Source organism: Caretta caretta, chromosome 24, assembly GCF_965140235.1.
Source record: "Caretta caretta isolate rCarCar2 chromosome 24, rCarCar1.hap1, whole genome shotgun sequence".
Classification (NCBI taxonomy): domain Eukaryota; kingdom Metazoa; phylum Chordata; order Testudines; family Cheloniidae; genus Caretta; species Caretta caretta.
In genome coordinates this window covers 9,840,790-9,861,139 of record NC_134229.1, presented here as the reverse complement: position 1 = coordinate 9,861,139, position 20,350 = coordinate 9,840,790, and the positions used below count along the sequence as shown (strand labels likewise).

At 58.6% G+C, this 20,350-nt stretch overlaps 3 protein-coding genes across 7 annotated transcripts in view; 1 reads left to right on the top strand and 2 right to left on the bottom strand.

Annotated features, from left to right (window-relative positions):
• Positions 1-1,270: 1,270 nt before the first annotated feature.
• Positions 1,271-4,806, bottom strand: PFDN2 (prefoldin subunit 2). Its single transcript, XM_075123013.1, has 4 exons — positions 4,714-4,806; positions 4,010-4,098; positions 3,160-3,313; positions 1,271-1,450 (listed from the first exon to the last, which is right to left on the bottom strand). The coding sequence occupies exons 1-4, from the start codon at positions 4,804-4,806 to the stop codon at positions 1,271-1,273; spliced, it is 516 nt and encodes a 171-aa protein (XP_074979114.1).
• On the top strand, positions 4,708-15,610 carry NIT1 (nitrilase 1). 3 transcript variants are annotated; one of them, XM_048827731.2, is made up of 7 exons: positions 4,708-5,061; positions 6,653-6,757; positions 7,015-7,290; positions 8,253-8,356; positions 9,881-10,014; positions 11,435-11,560; positions 12,655-15,610. In XM_048827731.2, exons 1-7 carry the CDS (start codon positions 4,805-4,807, stop codon positions 12,931-12,933), a joined length of 1,281 nt encoding a protein of 426 aa, XP_048683688.2. In that variant the 5' UTR covers positions 4,708-4,804; the 3' UTR covers positions 12,934-15,610. The 3 variants fall into 3 exon arrangements, with proteins under 3 accessions (XP_048683688.2, XP_048683689.2, XP_048683690.2); XM_048827732.2 differs by lacking the exon at positions 4,708-5,061 and adding an exon at positions 5,091-5,727; XM_048827733.2 differs by lacking the exon at positions 4,708-5,061 and adding an exon at positions 5,784-6,109.
• The window catches only part of DEDD (death effector domain containing), a 42,232-nt gene continuing 37,396 nt past the window's right edge, over positions 15,515-20,350 (bottom strand). For all 3 annotated transcript variants that reach the window (XM_048827736.2, XM_048827735.2, XM_048827737.2), the window contains one exon: positions 15,515-18,732. In XM_048827736.2, coding sequence (XP_048683693.2) covers positions 18,356-18,732 — 377 coding nt within the window. In that variant the 3' untranslated portion in view covers positions 15,515-18,355. The remainder of the gene's footprint in view (positions 18,733-20,350) is intronic.

The following is a 20,350-nucleotide window of genomic DNA, read 5'->3' as shown; positions in this document are numbered from 1 at the left end:
GGACAGCTGAAGGCCCCAGGGTGGGGCAGTCAAAGCAGGTCCCGAGATGCCTCTAGACCCGTCCCTGTGACACAGAGCTCTGCTACAGCCAAGCAACCTCCACTGACGTCAACCCCGCAGCCAGACCCCATGAGAGAATGGCCACAGATGGGGAAATCAGCTTCGTCCATGAGCGTCAGATGCATCCAGCAGGGAGCCAAGGGCCTGGCCTCCACTCAGAACTTGGGAAAATGCTGCCAAGACCATTGGGTTTGGTGGGGTTTTAAAGTCATGGGGGGGGGTGCTGCTGGCAGGGCCAACGCTCTCATCCTTGGTTTGGTTTGTGTGTGTTTGGTTCCTGGGCCCGCAGGTGGCCAGGCCAGTGGCAGCAGGCCACTCTCTCAGTTCTGTACAGCAAGAAGCAGCTGGCAGATGCGGGGCGTAGCAGCCTGGGAGCCCCAGCGCGTGGCAGCGTCTGAGGCGAGAGTTTCTGCAGACAGCAGACATTGCGACCGAACACAATTTTTCACGAACCACCTGATTTTTCCATAAAACCGTGGAGGGAAAATTCTCCACCAGCCCTAACTGGAAGGCTCCCAGTGACCTTCCCTCCTGGCAGCAGGGAGGGGATTCCCATGGGACAAAACAGGTGTAATGCAGCCACTGACTCCCATCCCTCCATGCCCAATGCTGCGGCCAGGCAGCACATCTGGCTCCACTTGTTTCCAAGGGGGCTGATTAGACTCATTTGTCACTCGCCGCCAGCCGGGGCTCCGGAAAAGGAGCCTCTCCCCGAGACAGGAGCCTCCAAGCGGGAGGGTCGGCCAGCTGGAGGTTCTGGTGGTGGGCTGCAGATCCTTGTTCTTTCTACACAGCAGCACAAATCCAGCTACGGCATGGTCGCGAGGGACACCTGCTTGCTGGCGTAAGAGAGCCACGCCTCAGAGCAGCTACTGGGAGCAGGCATCTGCATAAAAACCCCAGGTGGTGTCTGGCTCCCGCACTGGCAATATCGTGAGAACTCAAGGACCGACCTATAGAGTGGCCATCCCTTCCCGGTAGCCGGTGCCCCTGCTTGGTGGGCAGAAGACACTAACCTCTAGGGGGCCAGTCCAGCCCCTCCCCCAGCCCCACATTCACCTAAGCTCGTGACAGAAAAATGTTTATTTAACAAAAAAAAAAAAATATTACAAGAGCGACACCAAATAATAAAGTTAAGCCTCAGGGGTCAGGGAGGGGGAGGGAGGCAGAAAGTCCTTTGGGAAGGGGCCTGGACACAGTAGTCTCCCCACTAGGAGACCAGAACCCCGGCAGAGCTGGTCTTGGCTCCTGCCCCGTCGGAGCTCTCCTTGGGCGGCGGTTTCTGGTCGTCCTCCCCCATCACGCGGATGTTGTGCTTCTCCCGGAACTCATTCAGCTCCTGGCCCTTCGCCTGCAGCTGTTGGGTCAGGGTCTCGATGATTTTGTTGATCTGCAGGGTTGGAAGCAGGGAGGGAGGGAGTCAGGGCTGGGGTGCAGGGCGGGCACCAGCATGCGCCTCCCTCCACCCCCCTAGGGTGGGTCTATTGCAGGGATGGGCAAACTTTTTGGCCTGAGGGCCACATCTGGGAATAGAAATTGTATGGCGGGCCATGAATGCTCACAAAATTGGAGTTGGGGTGCGGGAGGGGGTGAGGGCTCTGGCTGGGGGTGCAGGCTCTGGGGTGGGGCTTGGGATAAGGAGTTTGGGGTATAGGAGGGTGCTCTTGGGCTGGGACTGAGGGGTTCGGAGAGTAGGAGGGGCATCAGGGCTGGGGTGCAGGTTCCGGCTGGGGGTGCAGGCTCTGGGGTGGGGCTGGGGATGAGAGGTTTGGGGTGCAGGAGGATGCTCCAGGCTGGGACTGAGGGGTTTGGAGAGAGGGAGGGGGATCAGGGCTAGGGCAGGTGTTTGGGGAGAACTCAGGGATGCAAGCTCCGAGCAGCACTTACCGCAAGTGGCTCTCGGAAGCAGTGGCATGTCCCCTCTCCAGGTCCTATGCGGACGCACGGCCAGGCGGCTCTGCAAGCTGCCCCATCCGCAGGCACCGCCCCTGCAGCTCCCATTGGAGCACCAGAGGGGGCCATTGGAGCGCACAGGAGCTAGAGCGGGACCATGCCATGGCTTCCGGGATCCACGTGGGACAGCCCCCCACCCAGCCCTACGGCTGGAGCGCCAGAGCAGGGCCGAGCTGTGTGGTGTGGCCCCCGACCCAGTGCCCCGGAGTGGGGCAAGCCCCAGACTCTGCTCCACAGTGAAAGCTCTCGGGCTGGCTTAAAACGGCTCTGGCCCACGGGCCATAGTTTGCCCATCTCTGGTCTATTGCAATCCCAGGCTGAACAGTGCCATCCTCTCCTCTCCATGTATGATGGCAGGGTCACTTAGCCCCAGGCCAATGTGTATGGCCAGAAACCCCTGCACCACCACCCAAGGGAGGAGATCAGGGCCACACTGGCCAGGAGTGGGACACAGCTTGGGAGCATATTGCAGCGGTTTGGTCAGTTAACGAGGGGACAGCAGCTGTGTTCACTGTGATGCCAGCAGTGCCCCCTCCCAGCTCCCTGAAGGGGAAAGGGAAGCAATCAGCACAGCCCTGCCAGAGACTAAAGATTCAAATTAGGGACTGAGAAGAGCCCAAGCACAGGAGCCCGGATGCCTGGGTTCTATTCCTGGCTCGATTACTGACTCGCTGCGACAGCCCGTCCTGGGAAAACGTGGGAACTGTAATATTTTAATGAAAAACAGACGTGACTCAGTGTCCCCACTCACACTCTGTGCTACCCCCTGGATGTGAAGGGGTTAACTGCTCCTTTGGGACAAGGGATGGCTTGGCAGGGTTTCTCTGGGACCCAGGACTGGGAGTTCCACAGGTGCTCAGCTCCCCGTGAAATCCAGGAGACACTGATCCTTTCCAGCTCCCACACAGAGCCCCATGGAGAGGGGTCCAGCACCTCCCCACTCCCAGACACGACGCCCCATCCACCCTGCACTAATCACGTCATGGCCCCTCCAGCAAGATGGAGAAGACATTCCATCACCAAGAGAAACAGGGTGCAGCCAGCACCCGTGACCACCCTATACCAGTGGGGCTCAGAGCACAGCAGCATTCCACAGTGGGCACAGTGCCCTCCCCAGATCCTGCCGGTGTCCGGCACCTGCATTACCTGCTCTTTGTTGCTCTCCAAGGCAGGGAGGACCTCCTTGACGGTGCGCTCCACCAGCACCCCGCCCACCATGCGGTAACACTTGCGGGTGGGGTCCACCTCTCGCAACGTGTCGATGACCAGGCTGTAGGAAAGGCAGATGCTGCTGAGGTCCCTCCAGACACCACAGAGAGCGTACAGCCAGGGCTGCAGATCCACAGGGCCTGGCTACGTGGGATAGTCTCAGGCCCAGCCTACCCTATACCCAGGGCCCTGTGTTCAGAGTCACGATGGGATGGGGAGGAAGAAGGACGACTCAACTCTTTGGCTGCTGTGCAGTTCTCCAGGCTCCCTAGCTCACCAGCCTACAGCTCCCAACAACCCAAACTCCAGCTCTGCCCCCCTCGCTCCCCCGTCTGGCCCCACTGAACAGTCCAGGGAGCACACACTGGAATCCAATTAAGGATCCCCTGCAGGGAGAGCTGGCGGGCAAGAGGCGGCAGCAGCAGGCAGGTCCCCACGGGGAGCTGAAAAGGACAGCGGCCCACTCAGGGTGCCAGCTGGGACTTGGGAGACCAGAGTTCAATGCCCAACTCCACCAGAGTCCCTATGCGACCCTGGGCCTGGGCCTCAGAGATTGGGGTTCTCTGCAGGAGCAGGGGTGGGGCCCAGATGCAGAGCCACCAAGATCAGGGCCACGCAACGTCTGGCTCGGCCCCTGTGCTCAACTGTGGGGTGCTTGGGAGAAGGGCCACGTGCTGCAGTAGCGGGGAGCCTCCAGGGCCCTGAGGGGCTCGGAGCACAGGGCTCCAGGCTGGCTGGTCAGAGGGCAGCTCAGCGTGGGGGAGGGGGGGCCCGATCCTGCCCCCACCTGTGCTCGTTCAGCTCCAGCTCCAGCTCCGCCGCCTTCGAGGCCAGGCCCCGCTGCTCCTGCCGCAGCCGGTTGAACCCGGCCACCACCTGCAGGGAGAGAGGAAGGTCAGGCGTGGGGGACAGGACCTCACTCAATATACCCCCCCTTCGGGTGCGATGGGCTCGCCCGGCACACATACACACGTCCCCCCCATCGGGTGCGATGGGCTCGCCCGACACACACACACACACACACACGTCCCCCCCCATCGGGTGCGATGGGCTCGCCCGGCACACACACACACACACACGTCCCCCCCCATCGGGTGCGATGGGCTCGCCCGGCACACATACACACACACACACGTCCCCCCCTTCGGGTGCGATGGGCTCGCCCGGCACACATACACACGTCCCCCCCATCGGGTGCGATGGGCTCGCCCGCCACACACACACACACACACGTCCCCCCCCATCGGGTGCGATGGGCTCGCCCGACACACACACACACACGTTCCCCCCTCCATCAGGTGCGATGGGCTCGCCCGGCACACATACACACACACACACGTCCCCCCCATCGGGTGCGATGGGCCCGCCCGACACGCACACACACACACACACACGCCCCCCCCCAATCAGGTGCAATAGGCCCGCCCGACACACACCCACACACACACACGTCCCCTCCCCCCCTTCGGGTGCGATGGGCCCGCCCGGTACCTGCTCCGCCGTCAGGCCTTTGCCGGTGGATGGAGCTGTCGGCGCGGTCTTGCTCTTCCCACTGTCCGCCATCTTCCCGCCAGTTCTGCGCATGGTCCGTTCCCCCCCACTTCCGGGGTCACGACCTCCACCGGCCGGGAAAAAGGGCCCTTCGGGCGCCATATTTGTTTGGGGCACGTCCCTTAGCGACGCTCCTGGGCCGCCGTCGCCTTCCGGCTTCGCGGGCCCTTGCTCCGCTCTCCACCCCCCGCAGGCGTCCGGCGGGGCCGGTCCCTGGGAGCCAGGAGCTGCCTCGCCCGCCCCGGGCCGGAGGAGCCGAGTCGCCCCGTCCCCCGCGGCCTGCTCCATGTAACGGGCCCTGCTCGCGGCGGGGGCGGGGCGGGGCGTTACCGGCTCTGGCTCGCCCCGCGGGGCTGGGGACTGGCCAGTGGGGGCGCCGCCCTGGGAAGCGGGCTACCAGGCGATAGGGCCCCCCCCCCCCTTGGCGGCCCCCCCCCCTTGGCGGGCCGGGGCGCATCTGATCGCGCCCTTGAGTTTCTGTCCGCCCAGAGCCTGAGAGTTCGGTTCCTGGGCCTGGGTTTCCCCCTTAAAAACCCGGCCCCGGCCCCGGCCTCGGCCTCGGCTTCGGCTTGGCGGCCCCTGGGCGAACTGCCGAGCTAGTGTAAATCCCCAGAGCCTAGCAAGTCCGAGTTGAAAGGGGAAGGGAGTCAAAGTGCTCAAAGCTCTGACTTGTGTGGACTTCAACAGCAAAGGCACGTCTTGGCTGACGGAAGCCTTCGTGCCTGAGACGGCAGCCCTGCCCTTTGATCGAGGACTGGTGAGGGCGGCAGCCCTGCCCTTTGATCGAGGACTGGTGAGGGCGGCAGCCCTGCCCTTTGATCGAGGACTTTCTGCTCCCCGTGGAGTCTCACGCCCCCAAGCTCGTCTCTGGCGTAGGAGCCCTCCGGTCATGCATTAAGCAACTGCCTGGCATCTGGCATGTGTGGTTCTCGCTCCCTCTCCCTAGGAGAATAAGTGTGTTCAGGGGATGGTTTTGCTTTGGTGGGGTTTGTTCTTGTGGGTGGGGCCGGTTGTGGGGGGTATTTTCACACGCACGTTGCTCTGTGTTTGTGTTGGAGGAGACAAGCTCAAAGAGCACTGAGCAAATATCGCTGAGCCCTCCCATAGCTCCTCCAAGCAACCCCGGGGAGGCCAGACTTGACCTTCCTGCTGTTGCTGAGATAAGCCACTGAGAGCAAGAGACTGGTTTCTTGTCTCTGGCTGCCTGAGCCCCCTTCTTGGGGCCACGTTTCTAGGATGGTCAGTCCAGGAAGCCTCTTGGGTCAGATGTTCGGGGAAAGTGACTGCAAAAGGGACATGAATCTGGATGAAGAAATATTGGTGTTTGTTGGCACAGGTATTTTGGAAAGCTTTTCAAGGAGTGTGCTAAGCTGTGCTACCGAGCACCAGGCTGGTGTGTTGTGCTAGGGCTGTTGACGAGCGGTGGGCTGGCCGGGCTGGTGTGTTGTGGCAGGGTTGTTGACGAGCGCTGGGCCGGTTTGTGTTGTGGCAGGGTTGTTGACGAGCGCTGGGCCGGTTTGTGTTGTGGCAGGGTTGTTGACGAGCGCTGGGCCGGCCGGGCAGGTTTGTGTTGTGGCAGGGTTGTTCTTGAAAACCGGGCTGGTTTGTTATGGTAGGTTTGTTCACAAGTCCTGGGCTGGCCAGCTGGTGTGTGGTGATCGGGTTGTTTGTGAGCACTGGTCTATTCCCATTTCCCATTATGATTATATTCTGTTGAAAAGGGAGACACTGATCTTGTTTTAAAGCCCCCCTGCTCTCACCTCCACCCATCACCCCGGGCTGCCAGCATCAGGCCTCTGAGGAGGGGGGTTGGTCTGGGCCTCTCGCTGCAGGGGTTGAACTGAATCATTAACCCCCCTTTCTCTGCGCATCCCCCCAGGCTGAGAGCAGTGATCCAGACTGCCCTATGCCCGCTGCACTGTGCCTTTCGCCGGGTTCCTGGGAGACAGCTGCAAAGGATCCCATCCCGCACAGCCAGCCGCAGGTACAATGGGCAGGGTTGTGGGGAGTTGGGCTCCTGGGGAGGGTTGGAGGAAGCTGATGCCGGATTCTCTGAGGCCTTTGCATAGGCTTCCTGTCCAAGGCCTTCTTTGGGAGGACGCTTTACGCTCCCGTCCAGCAACATGGCCTCCCCACTGGGACCTGGGCTGGGCTGGAGCTGGGCTGAGAGCCCAGAAACTGCAGCCGTCTGCCCCTCCCCATATCAGTCTGTTCCACTCTCCTCTTGTTCCTGGCCCCCAGCTCTTCCCTGCTGTCCTGTGCCCCTTGGCAGCCTGGCATAATGGCTGCCACTGCGCTGAAGCCCCTCATCGCTGTGTGCCAGCTCACCTCCACGCCTGACAAGGAGCAGAACTTCGCCAGTTGCTCGCGGCTCATCCGGGAGGCAGCACAGCGAGGTGCCTGCGTCGTCTTCCTTCCCGAGGCCTTCGACTTCATCGGCAGCGACACGCAAGAGACCCTGAGCCTGGCTGAGAGCCTGGAGGGGGCCCAGATTCAGCGCTACGCTGGCCTGGCCAGGTACAGCTCTGCTCAACAGAAGGCGGCGGCTGGGAAATCCCTTTCCGGGCCAGGGCAGGATTGGGCCCACTCGCGCAGCCCGCCTTTGTTCAAATGGCCTGCGTGATGGGGCTCCTGCCCCATCCCTGGGGAGCTGGCCCCCGGCAGTGCTCTGCTTTCCAGCCAAACTGTGATCCCGTGTTTCGTTTCGCCCTCTTCCCACTATTCCGCCCCCACGTCCCGCCCTGTCTGTCCCTTGTCTGTCTGGAGCTTGCTCCCCTGCCCGTGTTGCTTTGAATCTTTCCCCATTGTCACCCCCGATTGTTCCTGAACTCCCTTCGCTCTGTCATTATCCCTCTAGAAGCAAGGGACTCGGCGTGGGAGCCGGGTGATGAGAGGGGGCAGGAATGAGCTACCCTAGGTGGTGCCACATTTCTGAAGGGTCAGGCCCTCAAGGGGGAGAGGTCGGACGTGACCAGAACCCTGTTTAGAAGAGCCCCAGTGGAGCCGATGGGGCTTGTGGTCCCTTCCCAGGCTGGGTGGGCAAGGGATGAGGAGAGGCAGCAAAGCAGAGCTGGTTAGGGTTCACTACAGGCCTCCCAGCCTTGACAGCGTCTCTCTAAATGGCAGTGTGTACAACAGCCGCTCTCGTTGGGACAAGCAGTGGAGCCCGTCCGCTCTGGGCTGCCGGTTGGGGCATTGTCCCCATCGGGTCCCTGTTCCTATTGGACAGATGTGGCTGGCACTAGCCAGCAGAAGGGCCAAGTGCTGAGTGAGCCATGGAACCAGCGCTATCCTCTGACTGGGCCTTGGCAGGGCGGGAACACGCACACAAGCAGGGAAGTGCGGGAGGGAAGCTTGCCTTGGGCTGCAGCCGCTCTGGGGATTGAGGCTGTCAGGCTCCAGAGCCATTCCTCAGGCACGCAGGGGCAGCGAGGGTCTCCGCGCTCCCTGTGTAATGTGGGTGCATCTCTGCCTGACAGGGAGTGCCAAGTGTGGCTGTCTCTGGGTGGCTTCCATGAGAGAGGTGAGGACTGGGCCAGCACCCGGAGGATTTATAACTGTCACCTGCTCCTGGACCCCACAGGTGAGAGCATCGGGTACCGCCAGCCACTCCCTGCAGGGAAATCTCCAGGCACTGCCCCTTGTGCCCACTGACCTGGCTCCAAGCCCCTGCCATTGTGGGGTAACTGATGGATGTGAAGGGGTCACCGCTCTGTGCCCGTTGTCACCGTGCCTGGTATGGGTCACAGCTGAGAGGGCCATTCTCAGGTCAGACTGTCAAAAACTAGGCGGGCACTCCCACACTCGGGGTATAGTCTAGAATTAGATTTAATCAGAGCTGCAACAATTGTGTGTTCCTGGATCGCCATACTAGCTTAACCCGGAGCCGCAGACAGTCCCCATAGACATTCCAGTCTATATCATCACCCAGGCAGACTAGACTTCTGTGAACAAAGGTTATTAAAACAGATCAGTGGATGCTCAGGACCTTAAACCAAAGACTACGCTGTAGCCAATCCTTTAGTAAACTAACTAAAGATTTATGAACTAAGAAAAAGGAATGAGAGTTACTAAAAGGCCAAAGCAAATAAAAGTTGGATCAAACTATGTTGTCCAAAATGATAGCAGGATGTTAAATCTGCTAGTTGTCTATAAGTCTCCCTGTGTTGGGCCAAATAGTTTTGGGAACCTCAGTCCATTTATTTAGAATTCACCAGTCCTGAGATGAGGTAGGAAAGAGGTGGTGAGGGGCCTTTGGTCTCCCTCTTTATATCTTAACGGGAAAAATCCTGGCTGTGTCATGGGTCAGGCAGTTCCATGGTGTACGTGCTTTGCCATCAGTCCTGGATGTGAACTACAAATTTTGCTGGCACCTCCTGTGCACATACAGTCTGAGGGTCTTCGGGGCAACATGCAGAGGCCCCTATTTACAGTTCTTTTGTTATACCTGAAGAGCCAGCCTGTAGGCATTTCTCAGACATATAACATGTTTGAGTTACAAATATATGTCAGAATTTCGTAACTCCCCATACAGTGTTAATACATACATTATAACAGGATAATAATACTCAGCAGCTTACAACTTTTCCAATGATACCTCACAATACATATTTTCAACAAGGTTTATCTCGCTTTTGTAAAAGTGGTGACCACATTAGTGTAGACTTCCACCTTCCCCTTTAGACAGTATCACACCCATTCTGGCAGTTCGGGCCAGGGCATGAACCAGACCCCCAATTCATTCAAGCTGGCAAGGAGGAGGCAGTGTGGGAGTCAGGACTCCTGGGTTCTATCCCCAGCTCTGCAGGAGGAGTGGGGTCCAATGGGTTAGAGCAGTGGTGGGGCTGGGAGTCAGGACTTCTGGGTTCTGTCCCCAACTCTGTTCTTTGCTGTGGTCGTCCCTTCCCCCTGCCTCCAATGGGGACAATGCTGCCGACCCACCTCCTAGAGGCTGTGGAGAGGTGGGGTTGCAAAGTGCTTGGAGTGTAGGCCCTTTGAGTGTCCATGGAGTGTTGGCCCTTTCCCCTAACCCCCTTCTCCTAGTGATTCCCCAGAGGCAGCGGGATGCCCATGCTGCCTGCAGTCTCCTCTCCCCACTCGTCCCCAGGGCACGTCGTGGCCACATACAGGAAGACGCACCTCTGCGATGTAGACCTGGAAGGGCGAGTGTCTATGAAGGAGAGCAACTTCACCAACCCCGGGCCTGAGATTGTGTTGCCTGTCAGCACCCCTGCTGGGAAGGTAGGAGCCCGGTGTGGCGGGGAAGAGGGTCTGGACAGGGCAGGGTGCTCCAAGATCCGAGATTCTCAGGCCAAGCCTTGCGCTGTCGCTCCAGAGCGACGGCACCAACAGTGGGGGTGACTCTGGACTTACCCTAGAGTAGCTGAGGGCAGAGCTGGGCCCTTGCAGTGCTCCTGCACCCACGGAGCCTGAGCCTTATGGCAGCAGTTCCCATGGCTGCCGAGACAGACCCCGCAGAGTCGGCATCTCCCGGGCACGTAGGCAACTCTGGCTAGGGCTGGGCTGGAGACGGGTTTCCCGTCTGGCGAGTATTTTTGAGAATTCAGAAATGTTTCCGTTGGGAGTTGAGGTCTGGCTGGGTCATTGCTCGGGGCCCCTGACCACTGCCTGCCCCAGGTCGGATTGTTCCATGACAAATGAGAGTTCAAAGCACGGGGCGGGGGGAGAAGTACTATTGCAAACTGAGGCTGGGGGAGCCCTGGGCCCAACCAGGAGCCCCAGGAATCTGTGCTGGCTTCTGTGTTTCCCTGCCGGAGCGGGAGGGGAGGCATCTCACAGGGCTGAATATTTGGCTGTCATCACCATATTTGGTACCGGTAACCGCTTCCAGATACAGTGGTGTGTCAGGACCAGTTCCCTTATTTCACTAACGCATGACAGACCCAACCCCTCCCCCAACAGTGACCATGATGCACCCTGGTGTGCAGTGTGGCTTTATGCCTGGCCCCCGGTAACCCCTGGAGCATGTGGACCGGTGGTCCACGTCATTCTGATTCCTGCTAATATCAGTGCAGGTGCCATCCTGGCTCCAGCCCCCTGACTGATCCCTGCCAATGTCTGCTGCAGTGAAATCCTGCAGTAGTGAGTTCTGTGGGTCATCTAGAAGGTAGATTCTTGCAGCTTTCCATGGGTGGCCTGTACAATGCATCTAGCGCCCCTGGGTGTTTGGGCACAGGGTAAATGGGAGCCCAGTTGGCCTTCTCTCCAGTGAAATAGCCCTAGTCACTTGGCTTTTTCTTCCCATGGCTCCCTGCCCTTCTTGTGCCAGGCCTTCCTTGCAATGAGGTGGCCCAAGCTGAATGTGCGAATGCTGTTACACACTGAGCTGATGCACATCATGGAGCTGCCCCGAATCCCTCTCCCAAGAGGGCCAAACCAGTGATCCTAGGGGTGGAGGAGGATGGGGTCTGGGGAGCAGCAGGCACAATCAGGTCCTTGGATCCCTGCCCCCCCCCCACACACACACACACACACACTTTGGTGGCAGCTGTTGTGCAGACAAGACTGGAACTGCCCTGGGGGTGAGTTCTGGGGCCCAGGGCAGATGCGGCCCTTGCTTGGTTGAGGCCCATCACTGGCAGCACCCATGGCGATCTCTGTGTCATTCGCCGGCTCAAAGAACCCCTCTTCCTCCCCCCAGATCGGCCTCGCCATCTGCTATGACCTGCGTTTCCCAGAAATCTCTCTGGCACTAACCCAGGAGGGGGCGGAGATTCTCACCTACCCATCAGCCTTCACGGTGACCACAGGCTCCGCCCACTGGGAGGTGAGTCCAGCTGTGATTGCCTGTTGCATAGTGACATGGACAATGCAGAGCCTGTGTATATGAGACCATGGCTCACTCTGGCGGGTGTAACACACATTGCTGTTAGAACAGCTCCTGACCATTGTAAGAAGGGGGGGGGGGGTTCCTTTAGAGGTCTCTGTGTTTGTTTGGTACTGGCAGCCCTGAGTTCAATCCCTACCAATGCCCAAGCCTTCCCCTCCCCAGCCATGGCTGCCCCTGCCCCCCATTCCTCTCCCTCCCTGTCCTGGATCCTGCCCCTTTCCCGCTTTTTGTTCTTATCATCTCTCCATCTTCTGCCCTGCTCAGCCCCCATCCTCACCCCTCCAAATTCCAATCCCTCCTCCTCTTGGGTGCCCCTGCTCTAAGTTCTGATGCCAGATGAGCCCCCAGTACCCGGAGAAACAAGCAGTGAAAGTCCCGGTCAGCTCTGGCATCCCTAGGCTGGAGCATGTAGGAGCTGGGGTGGGGGAGGCTGGAGCATGCTCGGGGGGAGAACTTAGCTGCCAACTCTAAGAAGTCTCTACTGAGCATGTGCAAACTGAGATTTTTCAGAGGCTCATAACTTGGCCAAATTTGGGCCAGTTTTCCGGTTGATGGCAAAAGGCACCTCAGTGGCCCCAAGGCCATTTACCCAGTCCCTGCTCCAAAGCCTCTGGGCACTAGAACCGCTCAATGAAAGCGTGGTGAGAATGTGTTTAACTCGGGCAAAGCCATGTATCCCCTAATCCCGTTCTCAGAAACGGCGGAGCCGTTTTAGCCGCAACTTTCCAAAAGCGTTCACCCCGAGGCTGACGCCTGGCGTGGGGAATCAGCCCGAACAGTTCAAGTTTGACAAAGTTGGAAGCCACTGAAAACAGGGTCTCAGAATGGGAAGTGTCAGGCAACCTTAATTATAGGCAGCACTTCCAGCCGAGACTGAGCTGAGACCCACTGGTTGGATGATACGTGGGGAGCCGCCTGCCTTTTTCAGCAGCACAAAACTAGCCCAGGAGCTAGCCGGGAGGGTTGGCTGGTGTGGCGCTTGGAGAGCGTCCGTGGTGAGCTGCCCTGCCCCTTTGTCCGACCCGCTGCAGGCGCTGCTGCGGGCCCGCGCCATCGAGACCCAGTGCTACGTGGTGGCAGCAGCTCAGACCGGGAAGAACCACGAGCGCCGCACCTCCTACGGCCACACCATGGTGGTGGACCCCTGGGGCTGTGTGATTGCCCAGTGCCAGGAGGGGCCAGGCCTGTGCTACGCGGAGATTGACCTGGGCTACCTGCGCCGTATCCGCCAGGAGATGCCCGTCTGCACCCACCGGCGGGCCGACCTCTACGGCAGGGTCACTGTGCTGAAGAAACCCCCGCCTCCCTGAGGGGCTGCCCCCCCCCCCCCCAGGAAAATCAGCCACTGCCAGCCAAGCCCTGCAACCCTCCGTAATCAGGAGGCAGAGCAGGGAGCAGAGACCCCTCCTGGTATCACCTCCTCCCCCCCACAGACCCCTCCCGGTATCACCTCCTCCCCCCACCGAGACCCACTGAGCAGGGCTGAGGGCTCTCCTGGTGTGTGCTGGGCAGAGGCACCCTCTGGGAGACAGCATGGAACTGCAGCATCCCCCAACAATTCCTGCTCGGGCTGGTGCTGCCTTGTCAGGCCCAAGCGAAGATGGAGCATTTCCCAAGGGTGAAGGGAGCAGCTCCAGCCGGGCCCCTGGCTTCTCCAGGCAGCAGCTGATGCGGCAGCTGCCCCGTGGAAGGAGCATTCGCAGTGGGCTCCAGAGCTGAGCAGGTAGAGGGGAGGAAGCGGAAGTGAGGCGGCTGCTGGTAAAACCCTGGCTCAGAGACAGAGCAGTGGAGAGGTTCCTGGGGAGGCTGGGGCTAGCTGGTGTGTCGGACCCGTTCCCCTCTCAGCAAGCGCTCGAGCTGTACCAGTTCCTGAGGCGTCCTGCCTGCTGCCCTTGTCACTACGTCCCTGCCATAGGAACGGCCACGCTGGGTCAGACCAAAGGTCCATCCAGCCCAGGATCCTGTCTTCCAACAGTGGCCAATGCCAGGTGCTCCCAAGGTACTGGTACTGATCTAGTGACCTCTCTCCTGCCATCCATCTCCACTCTCTGACAAACAGAGGCTAGGGACACTATTCCTTACCCATCCTGGCTAATAGCCATTAATGGCCTTAACCTCCGTGAATTTATCCAATTCTCTTTTAAACCCTGTTAGTCCTAGCCTTCACAATCTCCTGAGGCAAGGAGTTCCCCAGGTTGACTGTGCGCTGAGTGAAGAACAACTTCCTTTTAAACCTGCTACCCATTAATTTCATTGGGTGGCCCCTAGTTCTTATATTATGGGAACAAGTAAATAACTTTTTTCCTTATTCATTTTCTCTACACCACGCATGATTTTATAGACCTCTATCATATCCCCCCTTAGTCTCCTCTTTTAGTGCCCTAAAACTGTCCCATGGTCTGCCTGAGGTGGGGTGGGGCTCAATTTCCCAGCAGAGGGAGAGGGGCTCTCCACCCTGGGTAGTTCCCCTGTGATTTATAACTAGTTAGGAAATTCTAAGAGGGTGAGAAGTCTGTTACTTCTGAGCGTATAGGGTGTGCCTGATTCCCCCCTTTGGCCTCAGCAAGGGATGGATGGGCCTGGGCTACTTCACCTTTAGAGCTCATGGGTCTTGGAGCACGGAACTGCACCCTAGTTATAGCCCCTACAGTGCTGCTCTGAGCCCTTGGGCAGGTCCCTTCCCTCTGCCTCAGTTTCCCCATCTGTCTGATGACACATGCTCCACAATCTTTAGGTGAAAAGCTCCATGTTAGCACGAGACCCAAGCGGCTGGGGAAAGGAGAAGTGACACTTAGTAATTGAGGTAATGGGCAGCCCAGAGGGCTGGATGCTGGCCACAACCCTAGGGTGAAGCAGGAGAACTGGATCATCTTCCCACTGTACCTCTCTCCCACAGCTCAGGACCCCCTCCCTGCCATCATCTCCCCTCTGCAGGCAGCCAGTGCCTCCCCAGCCCTGCCCCAGCAAGGTCTCCCATCCTAGCGCTTGATGGTGGCTCTGCCTTGTATCTAAGCTACTGGCCCTCTTGTGTATCACTTTCTCCTCCGATCCCACTGGCCCAATGGAGAGCAAGGCCCAAAGACCCACAGTTTAGCAGGAAACACATTCCCTACCCCGGTAAAGGGACTGTCACTCTAGTGGTTGGTGCACTCAGAGTGAGACTGACTGTTGGGACAGTACTTTTGTGGTGGCCCTTTGGTTTGCATCTATAAACCAGGGCCAAGGCTGGATTTCCTCCCAGGAAGAGCGTGAGGGTTCAGTCCATAATAGAGAATTGTGAGCTGACTAGGGGGCAGTGAGCACACTGTATGGGGGGAGAGGGGCTCCAGCCCTAACCTAGCTGGGTGCATTGGCTGAGCCAGTGCAATTAATCAAGGCCGCACTTACATCATCTGCAGGCTGATCTAAATACAGTGGGGCAGTTCCTGCCAGTTGGAGCTGTCGGTTCAGGCTGGCTGCAGACTCAGGCAGACATCGCAAAATGGTTCTGGAGCTGAACTCAGCAGTGAAGAGGGGCAGTCTTTAGCCATGCAACCGCCAGGGCCCCTGCTACTCGTGGCTTCTTTTCCCAGCACAGCACCTTTACTTGAAGTGCAGATGTGACACAACGAGGACCCACCTTTACAAAACCCAAGGGGGGGACCAGCGGCCCAGCCACGGCACTGCTGGTTAACGGCGCTCTGGGGCTTAGCTGAGGTAGGCCAGCTGGGATCTTAAGAACAAGATGAACGTTGCATGGCCCAGGCACATGTGTTTCTGCAGAGCTCAAGGTCACCCTAGTAGGAAATGGAAAACCCCAGGCCAGATGCAACACTTCAAAACAAACCACCCCAAACAGCTGGAAGGGAACGGAACTGACCCAGCATCTGTGCAGTAAGGAAGCAGACGAGATGCAGTAGATGTTTATTTCAAGAAAACTGAAAGCTACATGGGGATTATGACTGTTATATTGGAAGTTTAAAAAATACAGAAGAGTCACAGAAATTACACAGTTTGTGCCAGAATTGTCCTTAAACAGGGAGGTGTGTGCGGGGAGGGAGGGGTCTACACGCTCTCAACTGAGACAGCCTGTGGATAGAAAATGCATCAACACACACACACACACACACACACACACACCAAACAACCCCATCAAGGCATGAGGGTTGCAGCCTGCAGGGCTATCACATGCCAGCTTCGTTGGATGGGGACTCGGTAAGCACAACACCCTCTTTCTTATCCCTCTGCCCATGCCCGGGTAGGGAGGCAACAATCTGTAACAAACATTCCTCCACCCCACGTGCACTGATCTGGCTTTCAACAGTCTTTCAAGGCACAGCTCCTCAGAAGTACGGAGGTGCGTATCTCCTCATGGGAGTTGGGCACCTGCATACCTTTGAGCATCTGAACCGATAGGGAAAACGTCCTGCAGCTCAGCAGAGATTTGGGAGGATGGGAAGAAGAAAATCAAATGCAGCAAAAATAACCCTCAGACCCATTTGTTCTCCCTCAACTCAGTGTGGAGTTCTGTGGAGCTGCTTTAGATTTGCAGCTCCTAAATCCTGGGGTGTTTACTTGAGTTACCAGGAAAAGAACTGGGGAGGAAGAGAATTTTCCAATTAAAATGCACTCGTGGCTCCTGGAAGATTGGTACTGAGAATGACCATTTCACTGACAAGCCCACTCAGCCCCAGGCCCACTGTATCCCTGACATGATGTTACCAAGTGGGCACGTAACTGGCTAGGTCTGCCCTCGCACCAAGTTCTGGGCTCAGCAGGAGGGGAGAGAGGAGGGAACAAGCCCAGAGGCCTGTTACCAAAAAGTAACAAAAGTCAGCCCAAAATTAAAAATATGCAGCTAAGCCAGCCACTGGCCCAGGCCACCTGTGGCATCTTGCGTGCAGTGGCAGGAGGTGCTCAGACCGCAGCCTCTAGCGTGTTACTGCTTTAGCCAGCCCCACTCCCCATGCTGGGCGAGGGCTCTCTCTCAGCCATGGGGATTGTAAGGGAGGGGCAGGCAGAGGGCCAGCCCCGAGGTGACAGGTGCTTTGCAAACAGCCAGCTTGCTGGCCCCAGAGCCATCACTGTAATTAGACAGGGCCTAATGCAGGACAGCACCTCCTAGTCCTGCCTGTTGGGAGCAGCTCCTTCCTCCTGGGATGGACGTCCAGTGCCAGCAACAGACAGACAAGACCCAGCGCCAAGGAGCTGACCGGGAGCAAACCAGGCAGCACCACCCTGATTGGCCCCTCCTCGGATTTTTCCCCACCTCTAGGTTCCCAGCTGGAGTCTGTACATCTGGGCAGGGGGAACAAATTTAACTCTCAAACCTTCCGTTATGGGGTAGGATCAAACAGGAGCCATCTTCTTCCCAGTTGGGAATGGGCCCTGTGCCAAAGTCTTACTCTACCATCTGCCCCACTGCATCCCTCCCTGCTGCACAGCCCACGAGACACAGCCAACCCCACCACCAGAGGAATCTGCACCGCTGCTGGGCCCAGCCTTGTAGCAGCAAGAGGGAGACATTGGGGCATCATCTGTGACATAGGCCAGGGTTGGTCGCTCACCACCCCCAGGCCCTGCTGCTGTGACACCGTCCCTGAACATCCCAAAAGCCTGGCCTTGCCCCCATGCGTTCCCGCCCTGCAGGCCAAGGGAGCGAGGGTGCACATCTCCATGCGCAGAACTCTCCTGCTGGGCCTGCAAGCATCTCTCAGCTCTGGGGGGAGCAGCTGTGGCTGGGTCCGACCAGCTCTATGCATCAGATGGGCAGGGCAGGGAGGCCCTTGCTCAGGTTTCCTCTCTGGGGTCAGAGGCAGATGCTGGCCTGGCAGGGATGGGGGGAGGATTGCAGGGAAGGGGGTAACAAAGGCACAGGCTGGGAGAAGGGAACACTGACTCAACAATTAGCTCTTGCCTCTGGAGGCAGATTAACAGCATGGGCTCCATTCGTGCAGATGTTACTCCTGAAACAAGCCTGCCCAGCCTAGAGCAGATGATGCCACAGGACCCCGCCAGGGGTTGGGACAGCAATCGCCTTAGCTCAGCCTCCCTCCCCACCATCCCACCCTGGAAAGATACCCAAACTGGCTAAAGGGCACCCCTGCTGGATCGCCAGCTGAGTGCGAAGTGGACTGGTGGAAACGGGCTCCCAGCAATGGAAGGCCAATGGCCCAGGCCCCCCCGCACGCTGTTCATTCCACACGCACACAGCTCCCGCTGCACTCGTTCATTTTTATTAAAGTGAATAATCAAGAGTCCCACCTCCCCAGCCCATCTCTGCCCCGCATCCCCCACACGCACAGGGCCCCGGTGCCACATGACAGTTCTGCCTTTTTTAAAAAGAAGACCGTATAAAAGAAAAACCAGCACAAGAGAACCGGGGGGGAGGGGAGGACACGTGAGCACCCAGCGCTCCTGCCGGCAGCTCTCCCTTCCTCCTACCGCTGGGCGGTTCGGCGTCCTCCGGCCAGGCTCCTGGAGCAGAGCAGGGAGTTGCTCTCTGGGTTGCCCCAGGTATCATGGACTCTCGGCTGGGCTGGGGCCACCAGAGAGCTGGCTAAGTGGCAGCATAGCCCTCCTCCCGCTCAGGCGGGTCCTACAGTTACACAGCACTTGGCAGGAGTTTGCTGGGGGGCGGTGGTGCTGGGTGGGGACCAGGGGGGGCGGTGGGTATTTAAATGATTTTTCCTTTTAAAAAAAAATGAAACGATTGGCTCCCAAAGAGCCGCCAAGGCCAAGCCTGGGGGAGGGTCAAGGGGCCGTGTGCAGCATCAAGTTCCGCAGGAGTTTCTGGCGCCCAACCTCGTAATCCTCCTCGTCCACGTTGACCAGCAGCTTGATGGCCTCGTGGCCCACGGCTTGCTTGAGCGAGTCCGTGATGAAGACGCCCTTGAGGGCCTCCAGCAAAGAGCCGTTTATGTAGTCGCGCCAGAAGGCGTCGAGGTAGGTGAGCTCTGAGAATTTTATGTCACAGATGATCGAACCCAGGTCCCGGGATTTTAAGATGGTGTTGGCCTGGTTGAAGCGCTCGAATTGCCGCTCCAGGGGATCCTGCTTGTTGGAGAAGACGTTGCCCTGGAGCGCCGTCTCGTGCTGGCAGTACTCGGCTCGCACTCGCAGGCGGATGTCTGGGGGCAGAAGGCAGGGCAGGAGTTAGCGAGTTCACTGCAACCCCCCTCTGCCTGAGGATCCCAGCGCTCTGCCCTGGGGACAGGAGGCTCCGTGCCCCAGGAAGGGGTAGCTGCCCTGTCCAGATGGCACAGAGGGGAGGGATGTAACCAAGGCCAGAGCCAGCAGCAGAGCTCAGACTAGAACCCAAGAGTGGCCAGTAGCTCACCGCTCCTTCCCCACTCCCTCTGCACTTCCCCATATGTCTGTCACCAAGCATCAGCTGTGGAGAGGTGGCTCTGGTGTTGGGTGGGGAGGTGGGGCCACAGGGTCTGGCTGTTGGACCCAGTCTTGCCTCTCCCGTATGCTGTGTGCCTAGATGTCAGGGCAACCAGCACGAAAACCAAGAGACAAAGAACAGTCACAAATATCAATGACAGCTGGTCTGTTTCCAGCTGACAGGGCAGTGCCTTGTGCCCAGCCCTACGCTTGTTGCCAGCAGCACCCCTGCAGCATCCCCCTGAGCAGGAGCTGCTGGACAAGCCCTTCGCTATAGGCGCCTAACCGGGAGCAGAGCTCTTCCGAAAACCCGGCCCAGAGTGCTCAGATTCCCAGCTCAGTATCACCACCCAGCACACTGCAGAGACGACAGCCTGTCTCCTCCAAAGCCCCAACCCCTTCTGCCGATTTACATCAGCTATGCGATCCAAACCTGTGCCCTGACGTCCGCATGCCCATGCGGATTCCCACGGACAAACCAGGTCAGCATGACTGCCAGCTCTGAGCTCGGGGCGCTGTTTAACTGAGCACAAGTGCACCGAGCGGGCCCTGCTGTCGTCGAGCGCCAGGAGCTTTCCCATCACGGCAGCACCATGGCCAGTTTTTTCTTGTGAATTAAAACATGGGCCAAGCTCTGACAGTGGCTGCTGCCCCCCACTCCCAAGTCCTGTTCGACATATGGAGGAGGAGGATGGGGAAAGCAAGGGGGCAGGGCCAGCTGTAACAGCTCTCAGAGTCATGCAGCGCAGTCTCCAGGCTCGGGTGAGACAGGCACGAATGAGCTGCCTCAGTCTGGCTAATGGAGCCATGTGGCTGGTGGGGGGGGCAGCGAGAAGAGGGATGGGGTCTCTGCCTGCTCCATGTGCTGCAGACATGGTCACCCCTTGCCAGAGGCCAGGACTCCGGGCTGCTCTTGGCTTTGCAGGTAGTAGTGGTGGCTCGAACAGGTTTATCTGTGGGTGGCTAAGAGGCCACACACTCTCCTCACCTGTCAATACCTCCAGGTGGGACTATCCCAACAAGCTCCCATCTAGAGGCACCCGCTGGCCACACAGTCTCCTGTGCTCCAGGAACTCTGCCACCTTCTCCCTTGATTCAGAGAGTGATGGAAGGTGTACATTTAACCTACCCAGTCCCAGGTGGTGTGGGACCCACCTGGCCTAGGGACCACTTCTCCTCCAGGCAGTACTAATGGCTGCAAACAGCAGAGGTCACTCTGCTGACAGTCCCTAGATGGTGATCATGCTTGAAGAGTGGAGATAGCAGAGGGTCCCTGGCTGGGGAACCAGCTCCTTTTGGCAATCTGCCCACCAGTGCCTTCAGAGCCCCAGGCTGGACTCATTGCTGGGAGGTGGGGGT

Bases quoted from the DNA above. Each gene is read 5' to 3' on its own strand.
- NIT1 (XM_048827731.2), top strand. From the start codon at position 4,805: ATGGTCCGTTCCCCCCCACTTCCGGGGTCACGACCTCCACCGGCCGGG. The intron at 7,291-8,252 runs GTACAGCTCTGC...TCTGCCTGACAG, and splicing joins CGCTACGCTGGCCTGGCCAG to GGAGTGCCAAGTGTGGCTGT. The intron at 8,357-9,880 runs GTGAGAGCATCG...ACTCGTCCCCAG, and splicing joins CCTGCTCCTGGACCCCACAG to GGCACGTCGTGGCCACATAC.
- PFDN2 (XM_075123013.1), bottom strand. From the start codon at position 4,806: ATGCGCAGAACTGGCGGGAAGATGGCGGACAGTGGGAAGAGCAAGACC. The intron at 4,099-4,713 runs GTACCGGGCGGG...CTCTCCCTGCAG, and splicing joins AAGGCCTGACGGCGGAGCAG to GTGGTGGCCGGGTTCAACCG. The intron at 1,451-3,159 runs GTAATGCAGGTG...CCAACCCTGCAG, and splicing joins TGGAGAGCAACAAAGAGCAG to ATCAACAAAATCATCGAGAC.